Source organism: Mus pahari, chromosome 13 (genome assembly GCF_900095145.1).
Source record: "Mus pahari chromosome 13, PAHARI_EIJ_v1.1, whole genome shotgun sequence".
In the NCBI taxonomy this organism is placed as follows: Eukaryota; Metazoa; Chordata; class Mammalia; order Rodentia; family Muridae; genus Mus; species Mus pahari.
The window spans coordinates 7250523-7275870 of NC_034602.1; the positions used below are offsets into that span (position 1 = coordinate 7250523).

Sequence of the window (25348 nt, forward strand, 5' to 3'; positions counted from 1 at the left end):
AGCTCTGGCTGTCTTAGGACTCACTTTACAGAGCAGACCGACCTTGAACTCACAAAGATCCACATACCTTTACCTCCTGAATGCTGGGATTAAAGGTATTCACTACTGTGGCTCAATATTAAAAATAGTTTTTGGTAATAAATCACAGTCTAATACAAAATAAATTGAAAAGGTATGGTATAACATGCTTGTAATGCCAGCACTTAGGAGGTAGAGGCAGGAGAACCAGGAGTTCAAAATCATACTGCGCTACATAGAATAAACTATATATTATTCAAAGCCAACCTTGGTTATTTCAAGACAGTTTCAAAGAAACAAAGAATTACCAGAACATAACTCTTCTGGAACATTATGTAAACAACATTATTTTTTATAGTCTCCATCTAGATTCCTTACCAGAGTACTTAAGAGAATAAAGGTACTTGCTGCCAAGCCTCATCTTTTCATTGCTAGAAACAACATTGTAGAAGTTGTTGGCCTGAAGCCATCTCACATATGCCATGGCATAAATATGACCACAAATATTCGCAGGAATATTCACATAAAATACACACAACTATCTATGTTCCCAACACTCTGGAGATAAAGGCAGGAGGGTCAGGAAATCAAGGTCAGCCTTGGTTCCAAATCAAGGTCAGGGAAAGCCTGGGCTTCACAAAACCTTGTTTTAAAAACAAACAAAATACCTTAACAGGTATGGGGGAAAATAATCAAGATACACAAGAACCTTCTTTGTTTTCCAGTACTAGGCAGCTTTCTATTCTTTTGTAATTTTTGTGTACAATGTTATAAAAAAATCAGTTTAGTGTGTAACTAATTTTGGATAAAATTTAAACACAAATCTATACATTTAGCTATTATCACTGAATATACTGGTGGAGAAAAAGGAGAGGGTGTGGACAAAATAACATACAGTGTAATAACTGTCATTTTTAGAGAGCTAAGTTTTAAAAAAGGTACATATAGTAGTTTCTGAGAAAAAAGAACAGGAAGAAGAAGAAAAAGAAGAAGAAGGAAGAAGGAAGAAGAAGAAAGAAGAAAAAGGAAGAAGAAGAAGGAAGAAGAAGAAGAAGGAAGAAGAAGAAAGAAGAAGAAGGAAGAAGGAGAAGGAAGAAGGAAGGAGAAGGAGGAGGAAGAGGAGGAGGAGGAGGAGGAGGAGGAGAAGGAGAAGAAGAAGAAGAAGAAGAAGAAGAAGAAGAAGAAGAAGAAGAAGAAGAAGAAGAAGAAGAAGAAGAAGAAGAAGAAGAAGANGAAGAAGAAGAAGAAGAAGAAGAAGAAGAAGAAGAAGAAGAAGAAGAAGAAGAAGAAGAAGAAGAAGAAGAAGAAGAAGAAGAAGAAGAAGAAGAGGAGAAGAAGAGGAGAAGAGGAGGAGGAAGAGGAAGAAGAAGAAAAAACAACAGCAGCAGCAAACCAAAATTAAGTGGGATGTATTGGCACATGCTTCAAGTCCCTGAAAGTCTACTACTTACAAATTAAAAAATAAATAAACTGGGATATTAGTAATAAAACTGATCAGTATTAAATACTGTATCAATCAATAAAAAGTAGTAAAAATAATGAATAACAAGTAAAATAAAGGGGTTGTGGGCTTTGTTATAGAGAAGATGAAATATAAGAATAGAACAAATGAACTTTAATGTATGTTTATGTATGTGTACATGCTTTACACACACATACATATATTACATATACATTATATGTACATTCTACACAAATACACAACACACACAGACACTCATAAACAAGAAGTCATGGTACTCTTTTTTTTTTTTCCCCCAAAGATTTATTTATTTACTTTAACACCATTGCTCTCTTCAGACATACCAGAAGGGGACATCGGATCGATAGTTGTGAGCCACCATGTGGTTGCTGGGAATTGAACTCAGAACCTCTAGAAGTACAGTCAATGCTCTTAATCTCTGAGCCATCTCTCCAACCTCCCCATCCCCCCGTGGTACTCTTTTGCTTACTGTTTAAAACACTATATGTAACCTCAAGATAACAGTTCTCAAAATGAGAAGTAATTTCCTCACTGCAGGAGGTAAGTGCCAGTGACATAGTCATTAAGAGCTATAAATGTTCAAGACACATTTCAAGGAGGCCTTAAAAATATGAAAGCATGAGCTGGAGAGGTGGCTCAGCAGTTACACGCAGTCGCTGCTCTTCCAGAAGTCTTGACTTCAATTCTACAGCAACCAAATGCTGGCTCACGACCATCTGTAATAAGATCTGATACCCTCTTCAAGTGTGTCTTAGGATAGCTACAGTGTACTCACATACATAAAATAAATAAATAAATCTTTAAAAATATTAAGAAAGCAGGGTAAAGCCATTATAGTTGGAATGATCATCACCAATTGACTCTACTACTCTACTATGTAAAGACATTAGTGCACAAGAGAAAACATATATAAAACATTTTCACATAGAAAATGTCAGAGTAGACATTCCCCTGAGTAACAGAAATTAAAATTTGTTTTTACATTCTAAACATATATTCTAAGCTTCCTATTTTCACTGTTAATTTATTCAGAATTCATCATCAAGTTCTAGCAAGCATGGCTTGGATATAATGTAAAACAAAACAGAACACACATACAATGTAAAAAGAAGCTTCAACTATGACTCATGCATATATGTTAAAGCATACCTGTCCTTCTCTTGAGAATTTGAAGGGTGGCTTGTGTTTAATAACACTTGTTGCGAGTCTCAGGAGCCCTGAAAGCCCATCATCTTCTATACTGCCATCTAGGTGGTCCAGGATTTCTCTACTGTCAGAAAAGAATACAAGCAAAAGATAAATAAAGATATTCTTTTCTCTTTGTTTAATAATATAATTGATAATTCTGCATTAGATTTTTACCTGCGAATACAGTCAGCCAAATGTCTTGCCAAAGCATCTAAATCGAGGAGTGTTGTCTTAAGGCAAAAAGAAAATAAAAAATTTAAATACAGATTTTTATGTTTGATGTATCACAAATTAGAAAAATATAAATTATTTCATTATATATAGTAAAAGTTATTTTACAAAACAAGTTATAAACTTGATTTACCTTTCTGTCTACATAGTATCAAAAACAAATGAACAAACCCTAAAACCTATACTTTAAAGTGCATCAAGTCCACTAAAAAAGGCAGTGGTGGCTCATGCCCTAAATCTCAGCACACAGGAGACAAAAAAAAATGTTTATTTTCACAGCCACAGTAGTGATTATAGTAGAACAGTAAACACTGACCAGATACTATAGGTTATCACAGTCACAGTAGTGATTATAGTGGGACAGTAAACACTGACCAGACACTATAGGTTATCACAGCCATAGAAGTAAATATAGTGCAACAGTAAACACTGACTAGATACTATAGGTTTTTTATTTTTTTCCCTGACTTCATGTATCAGGATACAATTTATACATGCACTAGTGATGTGTACCACAGTATACTATCCGCACTCCTTTTTTTCTATTGTCATTATCTTTGAACCACGCTTTAATGATAAACTAAACATTACATCTGGGAAAATGGTTCCCAAATATCAAAATTGATCCTCCTTATGTTAGTCTCGCCTCTTTAGAATTAACATACATACATTTCCAGTTTAACTAATTTATATAAGGAGGAAAATATAAAGTAGATGTGGCAAGTGTATTTTCAAAATGTATTTGTTTTAAACATTTATTTGTAGCTGGATGTTGTGGAGCAAACCTTTAATCCAAGCACTTATTTGTTCGAAAGAAAATGCGTTAGTTTAGCTTAAAATGATTTCAATTGAAAGATTTAAAGTCAAAGTAAAAATAAGAAAGAAACTAGGGCAGAACACAAAGGAATGATGTAACAGCAAAGTTAGGACATAACCTGATACTTAGAGATCAATAAAGGTGTCCTCAGCTGAAAGGACAAATAAAGCCATGTGTGCCTGTGCAAGGCTTGAGTATCTGCTACACAGTAACAACTGAAGACATTTTCTTTGAACATACCTGACTAGCATCCTTTATGTGTATGTTGTCCACTAACTTGCATAACAACCAAAAATATTCTTTACATCCAGGTTTTAACAGTGGTTCTTCTTCATAATCATCTATCTATTAAAAGAAATTTTACCTTGTAATATCACTTTTAAAAATATTAACATGTTTAAGCAAGCACAGACTTTATGAAATTAGATGACTAAACAAATAGACAATATAAAACACTAAAAAGAGTGAATTCCTGGTGAATTCTGTAAAAATCATAATATCAGAAGATAAAGAAGAACAAAATATCAACTTTAGTCCAAATTTAATCTGGAGACAGAATAAAGCATGTCTCAAAAAAAAAGGAATGTACACACACAAAAAAAAGCATGTCCACAAAAAAAGAAACAAAACAAAAACAAGAAAAGAAAAACAATCTATAGTTATTTGGAAAAGATATAGGAAAATATGCAAATTATACAATGTATATTTTTGTAAGTTATTTTAAAATACTTTACTAATGAATCTTTTATTATATATTAAAAATTATTGTATTTATTATGTAATAAAAGCTTTATGTATTTATTATTTATTTATTATGTAACAAAAGGAATTAAAAAAAAAACAAATAAAATGAGTGAAGAAGGGTGATTCATAATTTTTCAACTTTGTAGGGACAAACAATATCTCCAAAATTGCAGGCTCATGACAGACAATTCAAAGCTGAAATCCCATCACATGGATGCTGTTAGTGGCTGTAACGCTGCCCCTGAGAATGGTATGAGGCATGATGGTGTGCACTGACATTCCCAGCACTCCTGTGCCAAGAGGGGAGAATCAGGGGTTTATGAGGTAACAAGGACACAGTTCACAACCACAAATTTGCAACAAGGTTCCGTCTTACCCTGGGAGGTCTGAGTGCTTGAGCGTCAGGAAGGAATTTCAGTAATGTTGAGGCAGCCAGAAGAAGGAAAGATCGATGGATTGAGTCTCCTCCATCTAGGCCTGACAGAGATAGCTTATAGAGACCATTGCAAGATTCATGGCGAACTGCAGTCTAAAGAAAACAACAGAGGCAGCTTAGAGGATTAAAAGGCTACTCATGCTAGATAAAAGCTCAGTTGAGTTTGCTCCCCAATTTTAATTCCTAGCATTTTAATAGTAAAGCATACTGAAATCCTAGCACTGAAATATTATGTACTCAGTAAGTTGGAGGTCAGACTGTCTCAAAAGATTATGCTTATCCTAAATTGCGTTATCACTATTGATATCAAACTGGGCTACATAAGACCTTGGGGGGAGGGGCGGATAAATCCTGGGAATACAACACGTATAACGGAGCATTAAAGCAGCTGCCCTGCATGTATAAATAAGGCCTTGGCTTTGTGCCCCAGCACAGAGGAGGGTGGAAGAGATGTAAGAAGAAAGGAGAGGAGCACTTGTGTGTGTAGGGAAAGGGAAAAACGTGGAGAGGATAAAAACAATAAAGACAGAACAGGGAGGGGAACAGTATTAGTACAAACAGCTTGAGTAAGTTTCTTGTCTGTCTGAAATAAAACCTTTCTGTTGGCTAAGATGGTCCCAAATGCCAGCCTGGCAGTCCTTCTCCTCCTACCTACCATCCCTCTATGTACTGAGAACACAGGTGAGCAGGACTGACGGGAGGATGGGGGACTTCTTTCACAAAGCATTTTGTTTTGCTGAGGACTAAACACAGAGCCTGGCACATATAAGGTAAGCAAGTGCTGACCTACATCCCTAGCCCTAACAATGTATTGTAAACATGTAACCATTTAAAGTATTCAGTAGTGCACAGAAGTATATGCCTACTTTATTTGAAAGAAAATGCTTAATTAAGGCTATAAAGCAGAAACAAATATAAAAATAAATAGGATTAAAGGTTTTTTGTAATTATGGTATTTACAACATAAAAACATTTAGAACCACAAGCAACTTAAAAAGTCACTTCACACCGGACATGGTGGCGCACGCCTTTAATCCCAGCGCTTGGGAGGCAGAGGCAGGTGGATTTCTGAGTTCGAGGCCAGCCTGGTCTACAAAGTGAGTTCCAGAACAGCCAAGGCTACACAGAGAAACCCTGTCTCGGAAAAAAAAAAAAGTCACATCACAGATTTCAAGTGAATAATCCAGATGTGGCCACCTGGAACATCCAGAACAGAAAACAACTTAAAAAGAGACAAATATAACTGTATAAAATTTACACTTTTTAGTTTATCAGATTCTGTATCTAAATGAAATAATAATGAAAATGATTAATAGACCCATGAACATTCCCTTATCATTATTTGATCTTATTTAATTAGCAATGCTAATAATAAAAAAACTTGTAGAAGCAGCAGCACCAACCCTTCCCTTTTCTCTTACCTCGGGAATAAGGAGAGTCAGCTTTCTTAGCCAATCTTGTAAATGATCACTGTCAGCAAGACTAGACTTGACTAACGCACAGCAATGAGCCCAGCTCACTAAGAGCCACATTGAATAATGGGACACTGAAAGAAAATAAAGGCATGAATATGGTTTGTGTTATAAAGACACGATGCTCAGTATTAAATGCAGAGTGTTTAACAATGGCTCTTACACACTTTCCTTAAAAGTTATATTTAAAAACCCTAAAATACACTTTGCTGAGCTCTTACCTTCATGTCTAGACCTGTGATCAGATTGAGCTTTCAAAACTCTGGAAAACAAGAAAATGACATCATTCCTAATTAAATTTGGCAAGGTAGTAAACTAATTACTATATATTCTTTAATAACTTCACTCCAAATAGACTTCACAGACTTACATAGTCAGACTCTGTCACTTATTTATTTATTTATTTATTTTGGTTTTTGGAGACAAGGTTTCTCTGTGTAGCCCTGGCTGTCCTGGAACTCACTTGGTAGACCAGGCTGGCCTCGAACTCAGAAANCCGCCTGCCTCTGCCTCCCGAGTGCTGGGATTAAAGGCCTGCGCCACCAGGCCCAGCTGTCACTTATTTTTAAAACTATGAGTAAGTGAAATTCTTGGAAAAGCAGCAAGATGGCTTTTAGAAGATAGGATAGAATACGAGGTTGTTGTTAAAAAATGTAAGAAACTTGAGAGTGAGAGAGGAGGAATACATGTTAAGGTCTATTACACAGCAAAATAATGATATGTTAATAAAAATATGTTGATTGGGCTAGGGAGTGGGGGCAGTGCGTACTTTTGATCCCAGGGCTTGGAATGCCTGGGCAGACAAAGATCTCTGTGAGTTTGAGACTAGCTTGACCTACAGGGTGAGTTCCAAGACAGCCAGGACTTTCCAAACACCCCCATACGCACACAAAAAATAGGAAAAAAAAAAAAAAGCAAGCAAACTGATCTGAGGTATGGCTCACTGGTAAAACAAAACAAAACAACTCCAAAACAATTAACAGTAACAAACACAACTAAAACACCACTCTACCACAATTGTTTCCCTAGCACAGAGCAGCATATAAAAAGCCCTGGGTTTGGTCCTTGATACAAAAGAAAATAACAATGTATTTCACAAAATAAAAATGAAAGAAGGTGGTGCTGCAGACCAGTAATTCCAGCCAATCAAGAAGCGGACACAGGAAAATTTGGCCTAGCTTAGCTGAATGGTGGGTTTCACTCCTTCCACTATCTGATTTTAAATGGCCTAGTACCTTTATCCTCTCTCAACAATTAATTTGTAAACTCATTTATACATGAACAAAGACATATATTAATATATCAACCAAGAACGTGATATTGTGTGCTGGGTGGCAAGTGCCTTTCCTACCACCGAACCATCCTGTTGATCCTATTTTGTTTTAGACAAACAGGATCCTCACATGCAGCTCAGGCCTGTGCTGACCTCATAGTTTTTGGGGCTCAGTTTCCACTGTAGCTGGCATTATGGAAGTGCACCCACAGACCTGACCCTCAAGGTTAGTTTTTATAAACTCACCCTAGCTCAATACATATATGTTTGCATAAAAAGAAATTTAGTACCTGATAAAAGGTTCATTCTGGCTCCTTGGGTGACGGCTTTAGAAAGCATTACAGCACAGAACTCAGACAAAACAAGACATCAAGAGAAGTAGTGCTGCAAAGATTTCAATAAGCCTTTTTATGTTTGTTTTTTAAAAGAATGAATTATATCCACTTTATTTCTTTTTTCTTTTTTTCTTTTTTTTTTTCCCCCGAGACAGGGTTTCTCTGTATGGCCCTGGCTGTCCTGGAACTCACTCTGTAGACCAGGCTGGGCTCAAACTCAGAGATCCACCTGCCTCTGCCTCTGCCTCCCGAGTGCTGGGATTAAAGGCGTGTGCCACCACGCCCGACTACATCAACTTTATATGTACACTTTGTGTATAACAAAGTTTAGTGTCTCTTTCCCTTTGGGAGGGTGGTGGTGGTGGCGGCGGCGGCGGTGGTTTTTCTGAATGGCTGAGTATCCCAGGCTGTCCTGAAACTCACAGAGACCCACCTGCCTCTCTCTCCCAAGTCCTGGGATTAAAGCATGTGCTACTACCATCACCACCAGGCCTATTTCTTTATTTCAAATTCTGTATTAAATTTTTGCATATTTCAAAGTTTCTAAAGTAGTCTAAATAAATGGTTGCTTGTTTAAACTATACATTGAGAATTTATTCATGCAAGTTCTGTGCAATAATATATTGTATACTGCTGGTGCTCCAGTTCATTTTGTATATTGGGGATATGGGGGGGGGGGGACAAAGAGAGAGACAGAGACAAAGACCAAGAGAGACAGAAGGAATGTGTGTACGATGTATGCTTATTCAGATGCAGGGCCCCCCAAAATCTGTAAGGTGTCTACCACTTTCCACATAGGGGTTCAGATATATAGGACTAGGAGATAACCAAGACATCCTGAAACCTTGCTATCTCTGTCCACTCAGTGATATAGAGCAGGTGTGTAGGGATGCCCAGCAAAGTGGGTACAGAAATCTGAATACTGGTCCGAATGATAAAGCAGCAAGTGCTTTAACTAATGAGTCATCTTGCTAGCTTTTTTAGTTTTACATATACACATCTAGTTCCATCCATTGAAAAACCAGACAACAAAATCCCAAAAATCCAGAATTTCAACATTTCTGGCAAGCAGAACTAAAGCATCTTTCAAAAATGACTGTGGTGTTTCCCCAGCTCTCAATCCATTACACACTGGCAGGTACTAAAGCGAATGTGTAAAATTTTGAAAAACCTGTTCGGAGGGGGAGCATGACATCAGGACTGAGACTGGGCAGAGACACTGTTTAAGGAGGAGCCATTTATCCTCAAATGATAGGGATAAAACAAAGGGAACAAGACCACATTTCAAGTGGCTTCTGTAAGGCAGCTTGCATAATTTGAGGAAAAAGGAAAGACATTAAAGATTTTTAAATAAATATTTCAAATCCATGAATCCAAATTAATACTAAATTAGATAACATTATAAAGTGCATCTCCTTACACAATGGGTTATTCAATGATATCGAAGAAATTCTAATAATTAGGAGAATCAACATTTAGCAGAGATTATACTAACATTTACTCACGAAAAAAATTACTGATAAAAGCTCAAGTCAATTGAGGTTTTATGGGAAGCAGTAGGCTTATAATTTCAGAATGTCTTCACACTGACAGCTTATTCAAAAGGAAGTTTTGAGCAGAATAGGAAGAAGCCAGATTAACTCTTAAAATTATTATCATCAATAGCAAATGACATCATCAGAATGTACTAGGAAAAACATGTCACTTCTGGACTATTACTACTAAAAATGTAAGAACGAAACTGAAAAATGTTCTAGAACAACCATTTTGGATTTCTGGCCCAAGTTGGGCAAAACGGGCACATGCTTGGATTCTCAACACTCTAGATTCTGAGGCAGGAGAACTGCAAGGCTGAAGGAAGGCAGACCTGGTAAGATCATATTTCAAAATAAAAAAACAAAACAAAAAAAAACAACAACAACAACAAAAAAATACAAAAATGGGTCTGTACTATTAAAACGTCAATATTATAAAAAGATTGGGAAGGTATCTCTACTTACAAAAAAACGGAAGAATTATGACAACTAATGGCATCACAGATACTGAACGAAGAACAAATTATCAAAAGTATTAAAGGCCCACAAGTACAAAGTTGTCTCAGTGGCTAATGGTCACTGCTCTGCAGCACAAATATCTGAGTTCAAATCGCAAGCACTCAAGTAAAGCCGAAGGCATGGCTGCCTTCTCTGTAGTGCCACCACGGGAGAACAGGGGCAGGCAGAGCTCAGATGTTCTGTCTCAGAGAGTATGGTGGAGAGCAGTAAAGTAAGACACACACACACACACACACACACACACACACACACACACACACACACACCTGGCTCTAGCATCAGCATGAACATACCCAATTAACAGGGGCTTTGGGATCTAACTTATAAAATGCTTGTCTGGGGCCTAGCACTAATTAAAAAAAAAAAAAAAAAATCAGTCTAATGAGATAATCTAGTAGAATATATATAAACTGTTTGAGGATTTATCTTAAAGATTGTGTGTGTGTGTGTGTGTGTGTGTGTGTGTGTGTACACGTACGTACACTTGTGCCCATGGAGGCCAGAATAGGTTACTATATACCCTGGACCTAGAGTTATAGGCAACTGTGGGCTTCCAGGAATGAGTGTTAGACACAAATTCCACTGTTCCTAGCACACACATTACAAGCACTTGTAATTCAACCCTAAGAGACTAGAAAAATCTCTTCAAATCTCTGCTGATAACAACAGCCATCACTAGTACACATCCATACACATCCATAATAATAATAATAATAAAAAGTCTAGTTACTAAAAAAAAAATTTTTTTTAAATGCTTGATTTTAAGAGACAAAAATCAAAATAGTTCTACATAGTCATGTCTATAACTTACATTCATAAAATTCCATAGAATTTATAAACATACACAGAAATGCTCATGAATATGTTTGACAAATGTTAACAAGATATATAAGTCTAGATGAAAAAGTAGGGCAGTACATTATAAAATCCTAGTTTTATATTAAAACCTTTTTCAAAATGAAGTGATTATTTACTGTTTTAATGTATATGATATACATGCAACCATGGTCAGGGAGGATGACAAGTATCTTCTATTATTGTCCACCTTATCTTTAAGAAGGGGCCTCTCTGTTACTAAACCTGGGGCTTGCCAAGTTGATTAGAGTGGCTGAGCTCAGGGGACGATCCTATCTCTGACACACATTATCTCCAGAATTACAAGTACATACCTTATCATCTGGCATTTATATGGATGCCTGGCAGTTGAACTCAAGTTCTCAAGCTTACAAAAGCATTTTTACTCAGTCATCTCTCTATCCCCAAAGTGAAGAATCCACCTGACCCTGCCTAAGTGACCCTGCCACAATACTATGACTAAAGGTGAGTGCCAGCATGTCCAGTTCAAAATGAAGCTTAAGAAGTGCATATACATATATATAAAACATAAAAATGCATACCTAGGAGCCAGATTATCATATGTATAAGCAACAGACATAAGTCGCTGAATCAAACTGGTTCCTTGGACAAGCACAAGAAACACCTTTAAAAACAAAAACATCAAGGGAGAGAAAAAAATTGTTGAATAGAGCAAAATACCAAATGTACCCACCTCCCCTAAAATCATACAATACTAAGTTTTATTTCTTATGTGCATACTAAGCCACAACTGTTTGGTAAATAAGTTAATAAATATAGAAATTCATGTTTCCTAATCGTATAACAACTAATGCAAAATCTCTGAACAAAGTATGTACATATTATAAATGGCAGGTATGTTTGACATTTGAAGGGTTCATTTGTATAATGTAAATTATTTTTAATAGCCATGTAGTTGCTATATTTTAAAAACAAATCACTATAAATCTCCCTAAGTGTATTTTACATCAATACTTATATACATTTAGTATTCAAATATAAAAAAGTAAATCAGTAATAAATATCCAAATTATTTAGAGAGGGCTCAGCATTAAGAGTGCTTGCTCTTGTTTGGAGAGGCCCCGGTGTGGTTCCTAGAACCTCGTGGAAGCTCATGACTGTGATGCCTTTGTCTGGCCTCCTTGGTCACCAAGCACTAATCAGGTGCACAGGTATACATGCTGGCAAAACACTTAATACACGTAAAAGTCAACAATTTTTAAAAAGAAATTACTTCAATAGTTAGTGAAAAGAATCTCATCGACTTGATTATTTATATCACAATGCGGGAGGTTTCTTCTGGTAAAAACATAATAGAAACATTGAAGAAACTGCCAAGTCCTATCTCCCCTAGGTAACACTTTGGAATGCATCTCGAATTCACAGAACTTTTCATATTTAAGAGATGCAAATAATTTACAATACTTGGAGATATGAATTTTCAATGTAATCTCTAACATTGCAAAAGTGAAACATACTTTAGGTTCTCAGTTATACCATTAGTTCCTAAAGCTCTGTTTACCAAATTCCTTTATCTGTACCAATTCATTTCTCATTCATGTTTTGTGGCATGTATTGAATGAGGTGTGCCTCGCCTTTCAAGGGGTGACAGAACAAGAAAGAGATTTCAGTAAGAACTCATCTTAGTCTCTTTCTACTTCTCTCACAGAGATGGTGAGAGGTATACACTTGATTATCTGAACAAAAAATACATAGTCAAAATGATCGATTTCTGTCTCTATCTCTCACTCTCAAGACAAGATTTACCTCTGGCTGGGCTGTATGTTCAGAGATTTGCCTGTCTGCCTCTGGAGTGCTAGGATCCTAGATGCGTGTCACCAGACCTGGCCCATGAGCTCTGTTTATGCTGAAAGATGTGCTCATTTTTTATACTGTTTTTCTGTACCTCTAAAAGGCAAGCTGTCCCTTTGACAGCTGGGTCCCTAACATAACCTGTTACACTTGATAGTGCTCTTTGTTTTTGAGTATTGCTCCAGGGGTTTTTGACCAGAAGAGAGAAGGCTTCACCTTTTAAATTTTGTTTTGTGTGGGGTGTGTGTGTACACACATGTATGCAGGTATTCACAGGCCTCAAGAGGCCAGAGTAGATCTTCCTGGAGCCAGAGCTATGAGCTATCTGGTAGGGATACGGAACCAAATTAAAGTCTTCTGGAACCAGTAAGTGCTCTTAACTGAGCACCTCTGCAGTTCCAGTCTTCAGCTTTCACAAAGACTCATTTTACTAAACCTAGTCCAACAGGCTCTCTCTAGCAAAGCTTCTAACTCCTTACAGTTCCAACAACGATCTCCCTTCAGCTACCCGGGTGATGACTAGTTTTGCCTGGCTTCCTTTAAGACTCCATTTTATATTTTAGCACTTCAACACATATATGAAACTCATCTTCTACTACATTTGCTCTGTTGAAATATGTATTTCTGAATGGACTCTGATACACTCAGAAGGCACCTAAAGTTCTAAATTGTACATGTAACTGTAAGGTTAGATACTATAAAGTTCTAACTGTACATGTAACTATAAGGTTAGACACTATATTAAAATGGTACATTGTGCATCCTGTTAAATGAAGAACTGAAAACTATTACCAAAACATCATTACAACGTCAAATTATGACACTACTGTGGCTGGTAGGAAGTATTATAGGAATCAATTTATGTATTAGTGCATTCTTAACTTTATAAAAACTAAACCACATGCTTCCTCAAAACTTAAGCGGAATTCATTAGAACAATTTAATGTTAATTTCCAAACTTTACCTCTGTCAATCGTGGTATATGAAGACTCTTGGCATGATCACCAGCAGCCTTTCTTGATTTTCCAGGCCAGGTTCTTTTCCTATGGCTTTCGGCTATGCCAGACCAGGCAAAAACATCATGATAAGCTAAATCCAAATCTGACGGATCTACTGCAAACTGGCAGATTAACTTCAGCAAGCAAGCAAGACAATCCAGCTGCCACTGTGAATAAGAAGACAACATCAGCTTTCCACTTCATGTATATGACAGGCGTGACCACTATTCAACTCTGAAATTAACAGACAAAAATAAAAATTATGGGTAGATTCTCATCAATGTGCTACATGAGTTTTTAACATTATGTAACTTTATTTTAAGAAAATGATCCAGGGGGACAGGGAGGGGATGGGGGTTTCCGGAGCGGAAACCAGGAAAGGGGACAACATTTGAAATGTAAATAAAGTAAACATCTAATTAAAAAAAAAAAGAAAGAAAAGAAAAGAAAAGATCTGAACAACATAGTAGGGGTAGAGAGACATCATGGCCTGTACTGTGTCAGGGAGTCAGAGCAGAGACGCAGTAATTAACCCTTGTGGAGCCAGATCTAAGACCGTGGGGGAGAACCACCACCAGCTTCTAGAGCAGCGGTCCCAACCTCCCCAGTGCTGCAACCCTTTAATGCAGTTCCTCATGCTGTGGTGACCTTCAAATTGTGGCCTAGTCATAAATGTGGTTCTGCTATTGCTATGAATTATGATATGAGTATCTTCCACAGTTGTCACATGATTATTCATATAATTATAATATAAATATAAATAAAAGTATAATATAAAATAAAAAAAACAATCCATTACAAAATTAAACTCTCAGGAAACTCTTTCCCACAAAAAAAAATTCATAAATATGGATGGCAAAGAAAGTTTTCACTTAAAATGATTTTTGAATATATTAAAGATAACTGTTCATAGGAATTATTTCAACCACCAAGCGGTTCCTTCACTTACTCCCCTGGTAGTCATAGCATCATAGTTTAAAGTTTTATCTCTCCATCTAGAATTTATAACTCAATGCCTATGCTTAACTGAGAGCCAAATTTTATGTAGCACACTAGGGAGTAAACAATTAATTGTAATGCAAATAGCATAATACTGGCAAATGGTCACTGATCTCTGGATTCATTGGTTTCTAAGTAAACTGAGCTTTTAGCTGAGCATACCCCATGGATACACTTTCGATCCCATAAGAATAAAGAGTGATGCCAGGTAGTGGTAATGCATGCCTTTTAATCTTAGCACTCAGAAGCCAGAAGCAGGCAGATCTCTTTGAGTTCAAGATCAGTCTGGTCTACAGATAGTTCTAGAACAGCTAAGGCTACACACACACCATCTGTCTAAAGCCCCCTTTTGCCCTGCAAAGAATAAAGAATAAAATAAAATAAAAAAACATAAAATACTCCAAAAGACTTCTCCTCACAGCCAGCCAATCCTACATACAATTCACAAGGCTGAAGTTGCTAATTAATAAAATTAAGGTATCCTTTCCATTCTGATAGGCAACCATTTTCATTGCAGGTTCTAGACTCTTGCCATGGACACAAGAGGAAAGTTTTGCATTCAAAAGCTATTATTATTACTTTAATTTTATCTTATTTTATTTTATTCAAGATTTATTTATTTATTATATTTAAGTACACTGTAGCTGTCTTCAGACACTCCAGAAGAGGGCGTCAGATCTTGTTACGGATGGTTGTGAGCCACCATGTGGTTGCTGGGATTTGAACTCCAGTCCTTTGGAAGAGCAGTCGGGTGCTCTTACCCACTGAGTCATCTCACCAGCCCTAATTTTATTTTTTAAAGGGCATGTATATAATAAATTAGAAATGACATATTTACTTACCATGGAATTATTATAAAATGTTATCAATAGAAGCTAACAGGAATTTTGGGAAAATATGCTACAAAGAATGTATTTTTCAAAATTATTACTAATACCAACAGGTTACCAGGCATGGTCATGAACACCTTTAATCCATACACCTGGAAGGCAGACGTAGGTGGATCTCTTGAGTTCAAAGCCAGCTTGATTTACACAGTGAGTTACAAGTCAAGGAAAAAGTCATTTCAAAACAACAACAATAAGAACAATAACAACAAAAATCCCACTCACCAATATGAACTGCAAAATAAATTAGTATATATAATTGCCCTTCACTATTAATTTTTTCTTTTTCCCAGAAGACTCAGTCTCACTATGTAGATCTGACTGGCCTGAACCTGACATGTAGACCGGGCTAGATATTTTTGTACTACAGAATTCCAAACACTCCAAAGGACATTTTAACTGAAAATCTTAACATTTATTACAAATGTATTTAAGATAAATACTTATTCAGTAAAATAAATAGTATGGAAAAATAAAGTTTACAATGAATTTTAAATTCTACTAACAATTCAAAAAATTTCTTTAAACAAGTAAATTGGAATATCACTTACATACAAGAGAAGATTTTCAGAAATTTCACTACAATAATCCTTGGCATCCTATTCTCCTGATTCCAGTGCTAAGTGGTACTTACATCTCTCTACCAGAAAAAAAAGCATCCTTCCCTCAGTAATACCAATACCATGTTACTAAACTTTAAATTCTCATCAATATAATTCAAATAAAGAGAAATAGTTTCAACAAATGGTGTTAGTAAAATTAGATGCTATATAATTAAACTAATTCAATCTTAACTTTCACATACAGAAGCTAATTCAAAATGCAATAACAACACTATACATGTCAAAGAGAACTACAAAACAGAATAGAGAGCTAGAAAGAAGGCTTGGTGAATGAAGTGCTTCTTGTGCAAACAAGAAACACTGAGGCTGGATCCATTAACACCTACATAAAGCATCCTTCCCTCAGTAATAGCAATACCATTTTACCAAACTTCAAATGTTCATCAATATAACTGATGAGAATATACAGCAACTATATACATAATTACATGGTATAGTAAACCCAGCTGGAGTCGGGCTGTAGAGGATGCTGGATCCAGACAGCTTACTTTCCAACTAACTTGATGAAATAGTAAGTTCAAGATGCAATGAGTCAAAAACTAAGATGAGGGGCTGGCGAGATGGCTCAGTGGGTAAGAGCACTGACTACTCTTCCAAAGGTCCGGAGTTCAAATCCCAGCAACCGCATGGTGGCTCACAACCACACCCGTAATGAGATCTGACGCCCACTTCTGGAATGTCTGAAGACAGCTACAGTGTACTTATGTATAATAATACATAAGTCTTTAAAAAACAAAACAAACAAACAAACAAAACCTAAGATGAACAGCAACAGACACCTGAAGTTAGTTAACCTCTGGCCTCCACATCAGGTGCATTAAGAGAGCCTACTAGCAGACACACATGCATGTAACATACACATACATACAAACCTCTACCACATACTAGAAAGATTATAGAAGGAAAAATCATTCTGACCTTCAATATATATATATTTCTTAAACCAAATACAATTTTTAGTGAAATTAAAACCACCTGCTAAAAGACACTGTCGGGCTGCTGGGATAGACTCAGTGCATAAAGGTGCTTGCTGCCAATCCTGATGACCTGAATTCAATCCTTAGGACCACAAAGGAGAAGGAGAAAAATCAACTCTTAAGTTATCCTCTGATTTCCATGAGCATGCCAAGGCACAAGCATGACCATGTGACACACACAGACTAAATAAAAAATGAATAAATAAATGAGGGAAAATACTGTTTAGGATTCAGTACGTAGCTCAGTTAGTGGAGTGCTTGTTTAGTATGCACAAATTCCAGGGGTCAATTCCCAATACAGCATGAAACAGATATGGAGGTGCACACCCACAGTCACTACACTACAAAGGTAAATACCAGAGTATAAGAACATCCTCAGCTATGTCCCGATTTACATCTCCTGTCTCTAAAAAGATTCTGTCAAGCCAGGCATAGAGTTTACAAAACGTAGGAAGCTGAATCAGCAAAATGAAACTTAAAGGTCATCCTGAACTAAAAAACAGAACCGTGTCTAAAAGGAATAAGCAATAAAACCCATCAATAAGCACAACAAAAACATTCACCATATGTATAGATGAAAAAAAGAAAAAGTCTTAAGAGCTCTTGCACGTGTGGAGATGAACCCCTGGGACTCAGACAAGACAAGCAAACACCCTATGAACCAGTCAACACTGTACAGTCAGCTAGCTCTTCAAACTTGCAAATTCTAACTTTTCATCAAAAGCAACTACTACTAAGGTTGTAGAGTAAGGAAATCCCTTTATGTTCTATAGTAGCTCTACCTGAAAAACAGTTTGGCAGCTTTGAATAAATTTAAATTTTCATTTATATTACTATTTGGTGATTTAATTTCCTGGAATTTACCCAAAAATATATGTACCCCAAAAACTAATGTATAAATAGTATAAATATCCATAGCTTCCTCAGAGGCCCATTAACAAGTAGATAAGCAAATTTTGGTATGTCATATGAAATAAATATACTATCAACGATAAAAACTCACTGACTATTAACATATATTCTTCAACATCAAAAAATTTTGAAACAAAGACAAATATAAAAGATTACTTAAGTACTGCTTCAGAGTTAAATACATTTTTATTAACCAAAGCTTTAATTTATGGTTCAAGTTTCCTAGAGCTGCTTTGCGGGAAGAAGAGAAAGTGTAAGAGGGAGAGAAATTGTTTAGAAAAAAGGCAGAACCTCAGGGTAATGAAATGTTCTGTATCTTTAGCATGATTGAACATTACACAAGCATAGACACTTCTGAGATTGGAACATTCTTAAAAATAACTGCATTATTAATTGCATGAATTAAAATTAACCTAAAATCAACGAAAGCCTGAAGTGCAAGTAAAAACTAGAAAACTTAGATGAAAACAATCATAAATCTTCATAACACACAGTAGACATTAAAACTCAACAATAGTCTCCTCGGTGACGGATCTAGCGACGCACGCGTCTCCCACCCCGCGCCGCCACGATGCCCAAGAAGAAGGTTAGCGTGGATGGAGTGGCGAAGGCTGCTCCGCGAGGCTGTCGGCCAAACCCACCCCTACCAAGGTGGACGCGAAGCCGAAAAAGGCCACGGGAAAAGATAAAGCATCAGACAAAGAAGTGCAGATAAAAGGAAAGAGGGGTGCGAAGGGCAAGCAGGGCAAGCAGGCTGACGTGGCTAACCAGCAAAACACAGGTCTGCCTGCAGAAAATGGAGAGACGCAAAACCAGAGTCCAGCCTCTGAAGAAGAGAAAGAAGCTAAGTCCGACTAAGCATTCATCACAACTGTCAGTGGTCCCGCCTCCCTTCTTGTACAATCCAGAGGAATATTTTTATCAACTACTTTGTAAATGCGAGTTTTTTAGTAGCTCTAGAAAAATTTTTAAAAGGTGAAGGGATCCCACCTCATCCCATTTTTAAAGTGTAAATGGTTTTTTAAAGAGGTTAAATCATTTGCTGGTTATTTTTTGGTACAACCAGAAAATAGGCAGGATACTGAATCAGGAGAGGCTGTGACTGTCTCGGGGGTCATCATAACATTCCATAGATGGGGCTAGTTTTATATCCTATAATACAAAGTCGTGCATTTGTGTCTAGAATATTTTCAGTTCTATCCTGTCCCATGTTTCTAGTAGAACCATTTTGTAAGAAAGCCAGTCAGTCCTTGCCCTGTCAAGAACTGTGATGTCTGGTCATGGCAGTCCATTTTCCTAACAGTTGTGATAATGTGCTATGAAAGACAGAAACTCTGAGAATGTTCTGTGTGTGGTGTAAAATTGTGAATTGGTGGAACTGAGGATAATATTGATTCTTATGAGAGGTCTTAGGGAAATTTGCCCAGTTTGAGGCTGGAACATCACTGGAACAAGTTCAAAGAAAAATAATATGTAGCTCTTTATTTGTGTACATGAACACAATGTGACTTCAGAGTTTGGGTACGTGAACACAGTATATGGCTCTTTTTGGGTACGTGTGATAAGAATTGGAATGTCTGTACTCTGCTCCTCTACCAATAAAATCTGTTGTGAAAGAGTTAAAAAAAAACCAACCAAACAAAAAAAAGCATTCAATAGACCTGAAATGACATGTATGCAAATGAGATAGAAGATGACTGTGATGACCTGTATATGCTCGGCCCAGGGAGGAGCACTATTAGAGTATGGCCTTATTGGAGAGGTGTGCCACTGTGCGTATAGGTTTTAGATGTTTTGCTCCCTGGAAGGCAGTATTCTGCTAGCAGCCTTCAGGTGAAGATGTCGAACTCTCAGCTCCTCCTGTAACATACCTGCCTGGAAGCTGCCATGTTCCTGCATTGATGATAACGAACTGAACCTCTGAACCTATAAGGCAGCCCCAATTAGATGTTGTCTTTATAACAGCTGCCTTGGTTATGGTATCTGTTCACAGCAGTAAAACCCTGACTAAGAAAATGACCAAAATGCACATAGAAAGAAAGCTCTTTAATCATACTGTTTATCAGGATAATATAAATCAAAAACATGAGAACATTCAATATCACCAGACCTAGACTGGTTAGAATCTCAAAGGTAGTAAATGACCTTTGTGTGGAAACTAGGATATACAAAGCTGATTGGAATATAAATGGTAGACCTGTTTGGCTGATTCTTAAAATGTTAAACACGGCTGGGCGATGGTGGTGCATGCCTTTAACCCCAGCACTTGGGAGGCAGAGGCAGGCAGATTTCTGAGTTCTAGTGATTTCCAGGACAGTCAGGGCTATATAGTAAAACCCTGTCTCAAAAAAACAAAAACAAAACAAAACAAAAAAGTTAAACACAACTATTACTAAACCCAGCAATTAAAACTCGTAAGTATACACCCAAGTTGGCCCAATTCACAGGAACATATTGATAACATTACACATACTCAATGTGGAAACATTACAAATACTCATCAACTGATAAATTTCTTCCAGCCTAACTGAAAAGGTATTTGAAAAGGTATAAAAATATGTACAATCACAAATGTGTGTGTATATACACCTATTCAAAAGATTGACAGCATTATTACATAAATCATTAAATGTTGTGAATATTGCACTAGCAACTTTCTTTACCTAATATTAAAGCAATGTTACTTTAACTTCATAAAAGTAACATAGTAAGGTTTTTTTCAGGTTTTTTTTTTTGAGAGAAAAATATTTATGCAAAATATTGCAGAAAGAACTAGTGAAACTTCTAATTATTATTAAAACAAAAAGGTTTATTATCCTCAGTTTCTTGATGCCATGGCAAACAAATTAGTATGGTCTAGAAATACTTTTTGTGCACAATTGCTATAAAAGCAGAATTAGTCGAAGCAAAAGGTACTCATTTGCTAAGATCGAAGTCACTGTTAAAATATTACATTTAATCACTAGTGATACATCCATCAAGTTAGCACACATATGTAAATAAACCACCTTTAATTGACTTTTTTTTTTAAACTTAGATACAGGGTTTCATCGTTGTAGCTCTGGTTGTCCTGGAACTTTTTTCTGTAGACCAAGCTGGCTTTGAACTAAAAAATCTGCCTGGCTCTGCCTCTTGAGTATTGCAAGTAACCATGTGGGCTAATCCACCCAGCCTGAACGACCTTTAAAAAGCAAGCCATGGTTGGCATGGTAGCACAAGTGTAATCTCAGTCAGCACTCAGGAAGCCAAGACAGGAAGACGAAAACTCTGAGACCAGCTCAGGGAGAGTAGAGTTAGTACAGCCTGGAGACACAGGGAGACCCTGACTAAAAGACAAACAGCACACCGCAAGAAGCAAAAAAAATTTTAAAACTATATAAACACTAATAAGTGATTTTTTTCAGAACCATAGAAGTAATTGTTCATGAACTTGTAATATTTCTGAATAATTAACTTTAGCACTTATGTCAAGTATGTTAAAAATAATATAGCAGGGCGGTACTGGTACCTTTAATTCCAGCACTCTGGAGACAAAAGCAGGCAACCTCTGTGAGTTTAATGCAAGCCTTGTTTATAGAGTGAGTTTGATAATAGCCAGGGCTACTAAAAGAAACCCCATCACAAAAAACGAACAAAACAAAAATAAACAAAAGAACAACAAAACCGAAACAGCTTATATTAAACTATGTGTGTATATGTGTATACACGTGTGTGTGTGTGTGTGTGTGTGTGTGTGTACACGCAGGGAATAGAGGTGGGCAATGATATGTAAAGGTCAGAAGATAACTCTGTGGAAGTTCGTTCTTTCTTCTGTTCCATGCATGAGTTCATCAGGCTTGCATGGTAAGTGCCTTTAGCCTCTAAGTCATCTTCATATACCAAAAATAACCTCCCCCACTTTGCTTCACTCAGTTATATAATTTCAATCTATATCAATTTACCAAAACTTTTCCTTTCTACTGTATGTCTTAGTTAACTAAACCAAGTATGTAGTGAGTTATGTTGCCAATGAAACAGAAGTGACTGAAATAAGGTAACAACTATAATTAATCAAGATAAATGAGTTCACTTACCACAGTCCATGATTCTTGCTCTTTAGGCTCTAGAATCGCAGAATTAAAAATTTCTAGTAACTGCTGAAGCCCGCCAGCAGCAACAAACTGTAAGCAATTTAGAGAGTAAAGAGAGGAAGAAATTATATGGAATAATGATGATGTTTTGTTGATTTAGTAAGCAAGCATTTATAAAAATCTTGTGGGTTTTTTTTTTAAATCACTGTCTATAAATAAAAAATTAACTTAGCAGGGGTAGTGAGACAGGGTTTCTCTGTGTAGCTCTGACTATTCTAGAACTCACTCTGAAGACCAGGCTGGTCTTGAACTCAAAGATCCACCTGCCTCTGCCTCCTAAGTGCTGGGATTAAAGGTGTGGACCACCACCTCCTAGCTAAAAGTAATTTTTTTATAAAATATTTTCAGAAATTATTTTTAAAAGTCTTGTTATAGTTTATGAGCATGACTTCAAACTTTACCAATGTAATCTCAGATACTAAGATGTCCCAATTTCAATGTGTATGAGAGGACGAGGAGATAATGCTGACAGTAGCATGGGATGGACACTGCTACTAAAAAAAAATTAGACTCAAAATGAGGAGAAACAGAGCATTAAATAATCTTACTTAACATCACTATCATATATGGTAAAAATGTAATTTTTCACCTACACTTTAAGAGTAAATATGTCAGAATTAAAGACAAACATAGGTCACTCAGTAAAACACTTACCTTGTAAGCATAGAACTAAATTCAACTCTTAAAACCCATCTAAAAACACAATGTTAAGTGCTTTTGACCACGGCACTGGGGAGACTGAGACAAAAGTATACCTAGGGTTTGCTGACCTGTCAGCTTAACTGATGAGTTCAAAGCCAATGAGACCCTGTCTCATAGGATGTGTAAGGTTGACAAGAGGATAGCCACTGGCCTCTAAGCATATTCTCACATTCTCATTCATTCTCATTCTCCCTCTCCCTCTCTCCCACCTCTTTCTCTCCTACAGAAGGCACAGCAGTGGGGACAGGAGGTGGCCAGTCCCATTAGATTTGTAGTCAGGAAGTAGGCAGAAACAAATACTCCCTGGCTCTCCCCCTTTTACATTGTTCTTCAGTTCAGTCCCCAGTCTATGGGAGTGTGTCACACACCTGTGGTAAGTCTTTCATTCTCATCACAGCCTCTTTGGAAACCCTCTCACATGCAGGCTAAGGACTATGTTTCCTGGGTGATCCTAAATCCAACCAACCTGACCATGGAAATGAACTACCACAGGTTGTCACCTGAAGCTTCACCAATAATGAACTTCTCATTTTGGGTCCCAGCAGCACAACTGGCATCTGCTACCAACATTTTTGCACACATGGACATCATCAATGGTTTCTTCAACTAGACCACAGGTACACCCTCCCTTGTTGTATATGTTTTCTGGCCATTGGAGACCAGTTACAACAACCCTGGACATTGGCCCTTACTTTTGAGTTTCTCCTGCTGGGTGGGGCTCAGGAGTCTAAGAGCATTAGGCTCTGATTACAGGTGCTCATCACCTCAGTACTTCCAGGCCTCACTGCTGGCGACTTCCCTTGCTATCTCAGTTAACTTTGGCTTTTAACAGCCCCCACCCTCTTCAAGCAGAAGACCATGAAGCTGGCTCATGTGAAGCACAAAGACAGACTGCATTTGAGTGGGCAGCTGCTATCTCCCATCTCCCTTTCCCTGGAACATCCGCTGACTATTCAGAGGTCACGACCTAGAAGTCTCCAAGATCCCTCAAGCGGATTGAAAGCTTCCTGTCTGCCTTACATTATGTTCAGTCATTCACACACACATGCACTCACATGCTACCATTCCCCACTGAGCAACTAACTCTCTGCCTGCCTCGGAGGCTCAGTTATTAAGAGTACATATTGCTATTGCAAGGGACTCAGTAAAAAGGGACTTTCCTACAGAAAGGGTTATATTCATCTGTTAACTCCAGTTCACGGGGATATGGAGAGCCTTCAATTGGCTTCCACAGCACTACATATATGCAAGCAAACACTCAAAAACATAAAACTAAAATCAATCTTGTAAAAATCCTCAAGATAATGACTTATAGAACCCGAAAAGTACTTTCCTCAATCTTTTACAAAACAATTATCATCAAACCTTGCAAGTCCAGGAATTTTTACTATTTTCCACTTGATCTTCACTTGAATCATCAGAATCTGGATAAAGATCACTGTAACTTCCCTGTGAGGAAGGGAAAAAATATAAATAAGGGAGGTTATGAAGAGAAAATAATATTCTAGAATGAAATAACAGTATGATTTAGAATTCTGGAAGAGTAAAGTCTTTAATGATAATAGTGATCTGTAATTACCGTTGACTCTCTTCTTATTCTTCTGTTAGGTTTTCCTAGTGCTTCAATAATCTCAAGAGCATATAACAACTTATGAGCACTCTTAATTTTGAGAAGTTCCTTCCAATTAAGTCCATCATTGCTCTTAAATTACAAAAAAGAAAAACAGGCTTAGCAAGACAACTTTCTAGATAATTCTTTGAAGTCCTAAAACTCGTAAAAATGAATACTAGCATGAAACACAGATACTGCACACTATAAAAACATCAAAATCTTAGACAAAAAGGATCAGAAATGGTACTGGCAGCATGTTTAAAGTACAAACCATTCATTAAATAGTGTTAAAATTAAAGATTTTATCAAAAAAGCACAGAAAAATAATTAAATTAGAAATTGCAGTCTCTGCGATCAATATATGAACTAATGCTTGCGTAATATGTAGCTTTGAAATGTTATTACTAAAGTGATCACGAACCACATTCTAGAGCCAATCTTTTTTCAATTCAAGGAATTTAAGAAGTGAGATGTTCTGAACTCATATGATAGTGTGGCAAATCAGAAAGTTAGTGGTATGTAACAATAAGCCGTTTGCTTTTTTATTCATTACATACAAGTCTTCCAATAGATCTTCCTTGAAGAAACTCCTTGTTGTGTAGCTTTTAAAAGCATTCTTGGGGAGGTCTGGAGAGATAGCTCAGTGGTTAAGAGCACTGACTGCTCTTCCAAAAGGTTCAATTACCAGCAACCACCTGTAATGAGATCTGACTCCCTCTTCTGGAGTGTCTGAAGACAGCTACAGTGTACTTACATATAATAAATAAATAAATCTTTAAAAAAAAAAAAA

The 25348-nt window shown here is 36.9% G+C and overlaps 1 protein-coding gene and 1 pseudogene across 5 annotated transcripts in view; one reads left to right on the forward strand and one right to left on the reverse strand.

The window, feature by feature from the left end:
* The window catches only part of Usp34 (ubiquitin specific peptidase 34), a 194576-nt gene that overhangs the window by 67622 nt on the left and 101606 nt on the right, over nt 1–25348 (reverse strand). For all 5 annotated transcript variants that reach the window (XM_029544913.1, XM_021210274.1, XM_029544912.1 and 2 more), the window contains 11 exons: nt 24526–24648; nt 24312–24395; nt 22188–22274; nt 13683–13883; nt 11449–11531; nt 6611–6651; nt 6339–6463; nt 4858–5010; nt 3978–4082; nt 2864–2919; nt 2651–2771 (listed from right to left, as the gene is read on the reverse strand). In XM_029544913.1, coding sequence (XP_029400773.1) covers nt 2651–2771; nt 2864–2919; nt 3978–4082; nt 4858–5010; nt 6339–6463; nt 6611–6651; nt 11449–11531; nt 13683–13883; nt 22188–22274; nt 24312–24395; nt 24526–24648 — 1179 coding nt within the window. The remainder of the gene's footprint in view (nt 1–2650; nt 2772–2863; nt 2920–3977; nt 4083–4857; nt 5011–6338; nt 6464–6610; nt 6652–11448; nt 11532–13682; nt 13884–22187; nt 22275–24311; nt 24396–24525; nt 24649–25348) is intronic.
* Nucleotides 18659–18972, forward strand: LOC110330264 (annotated as a pseudogene).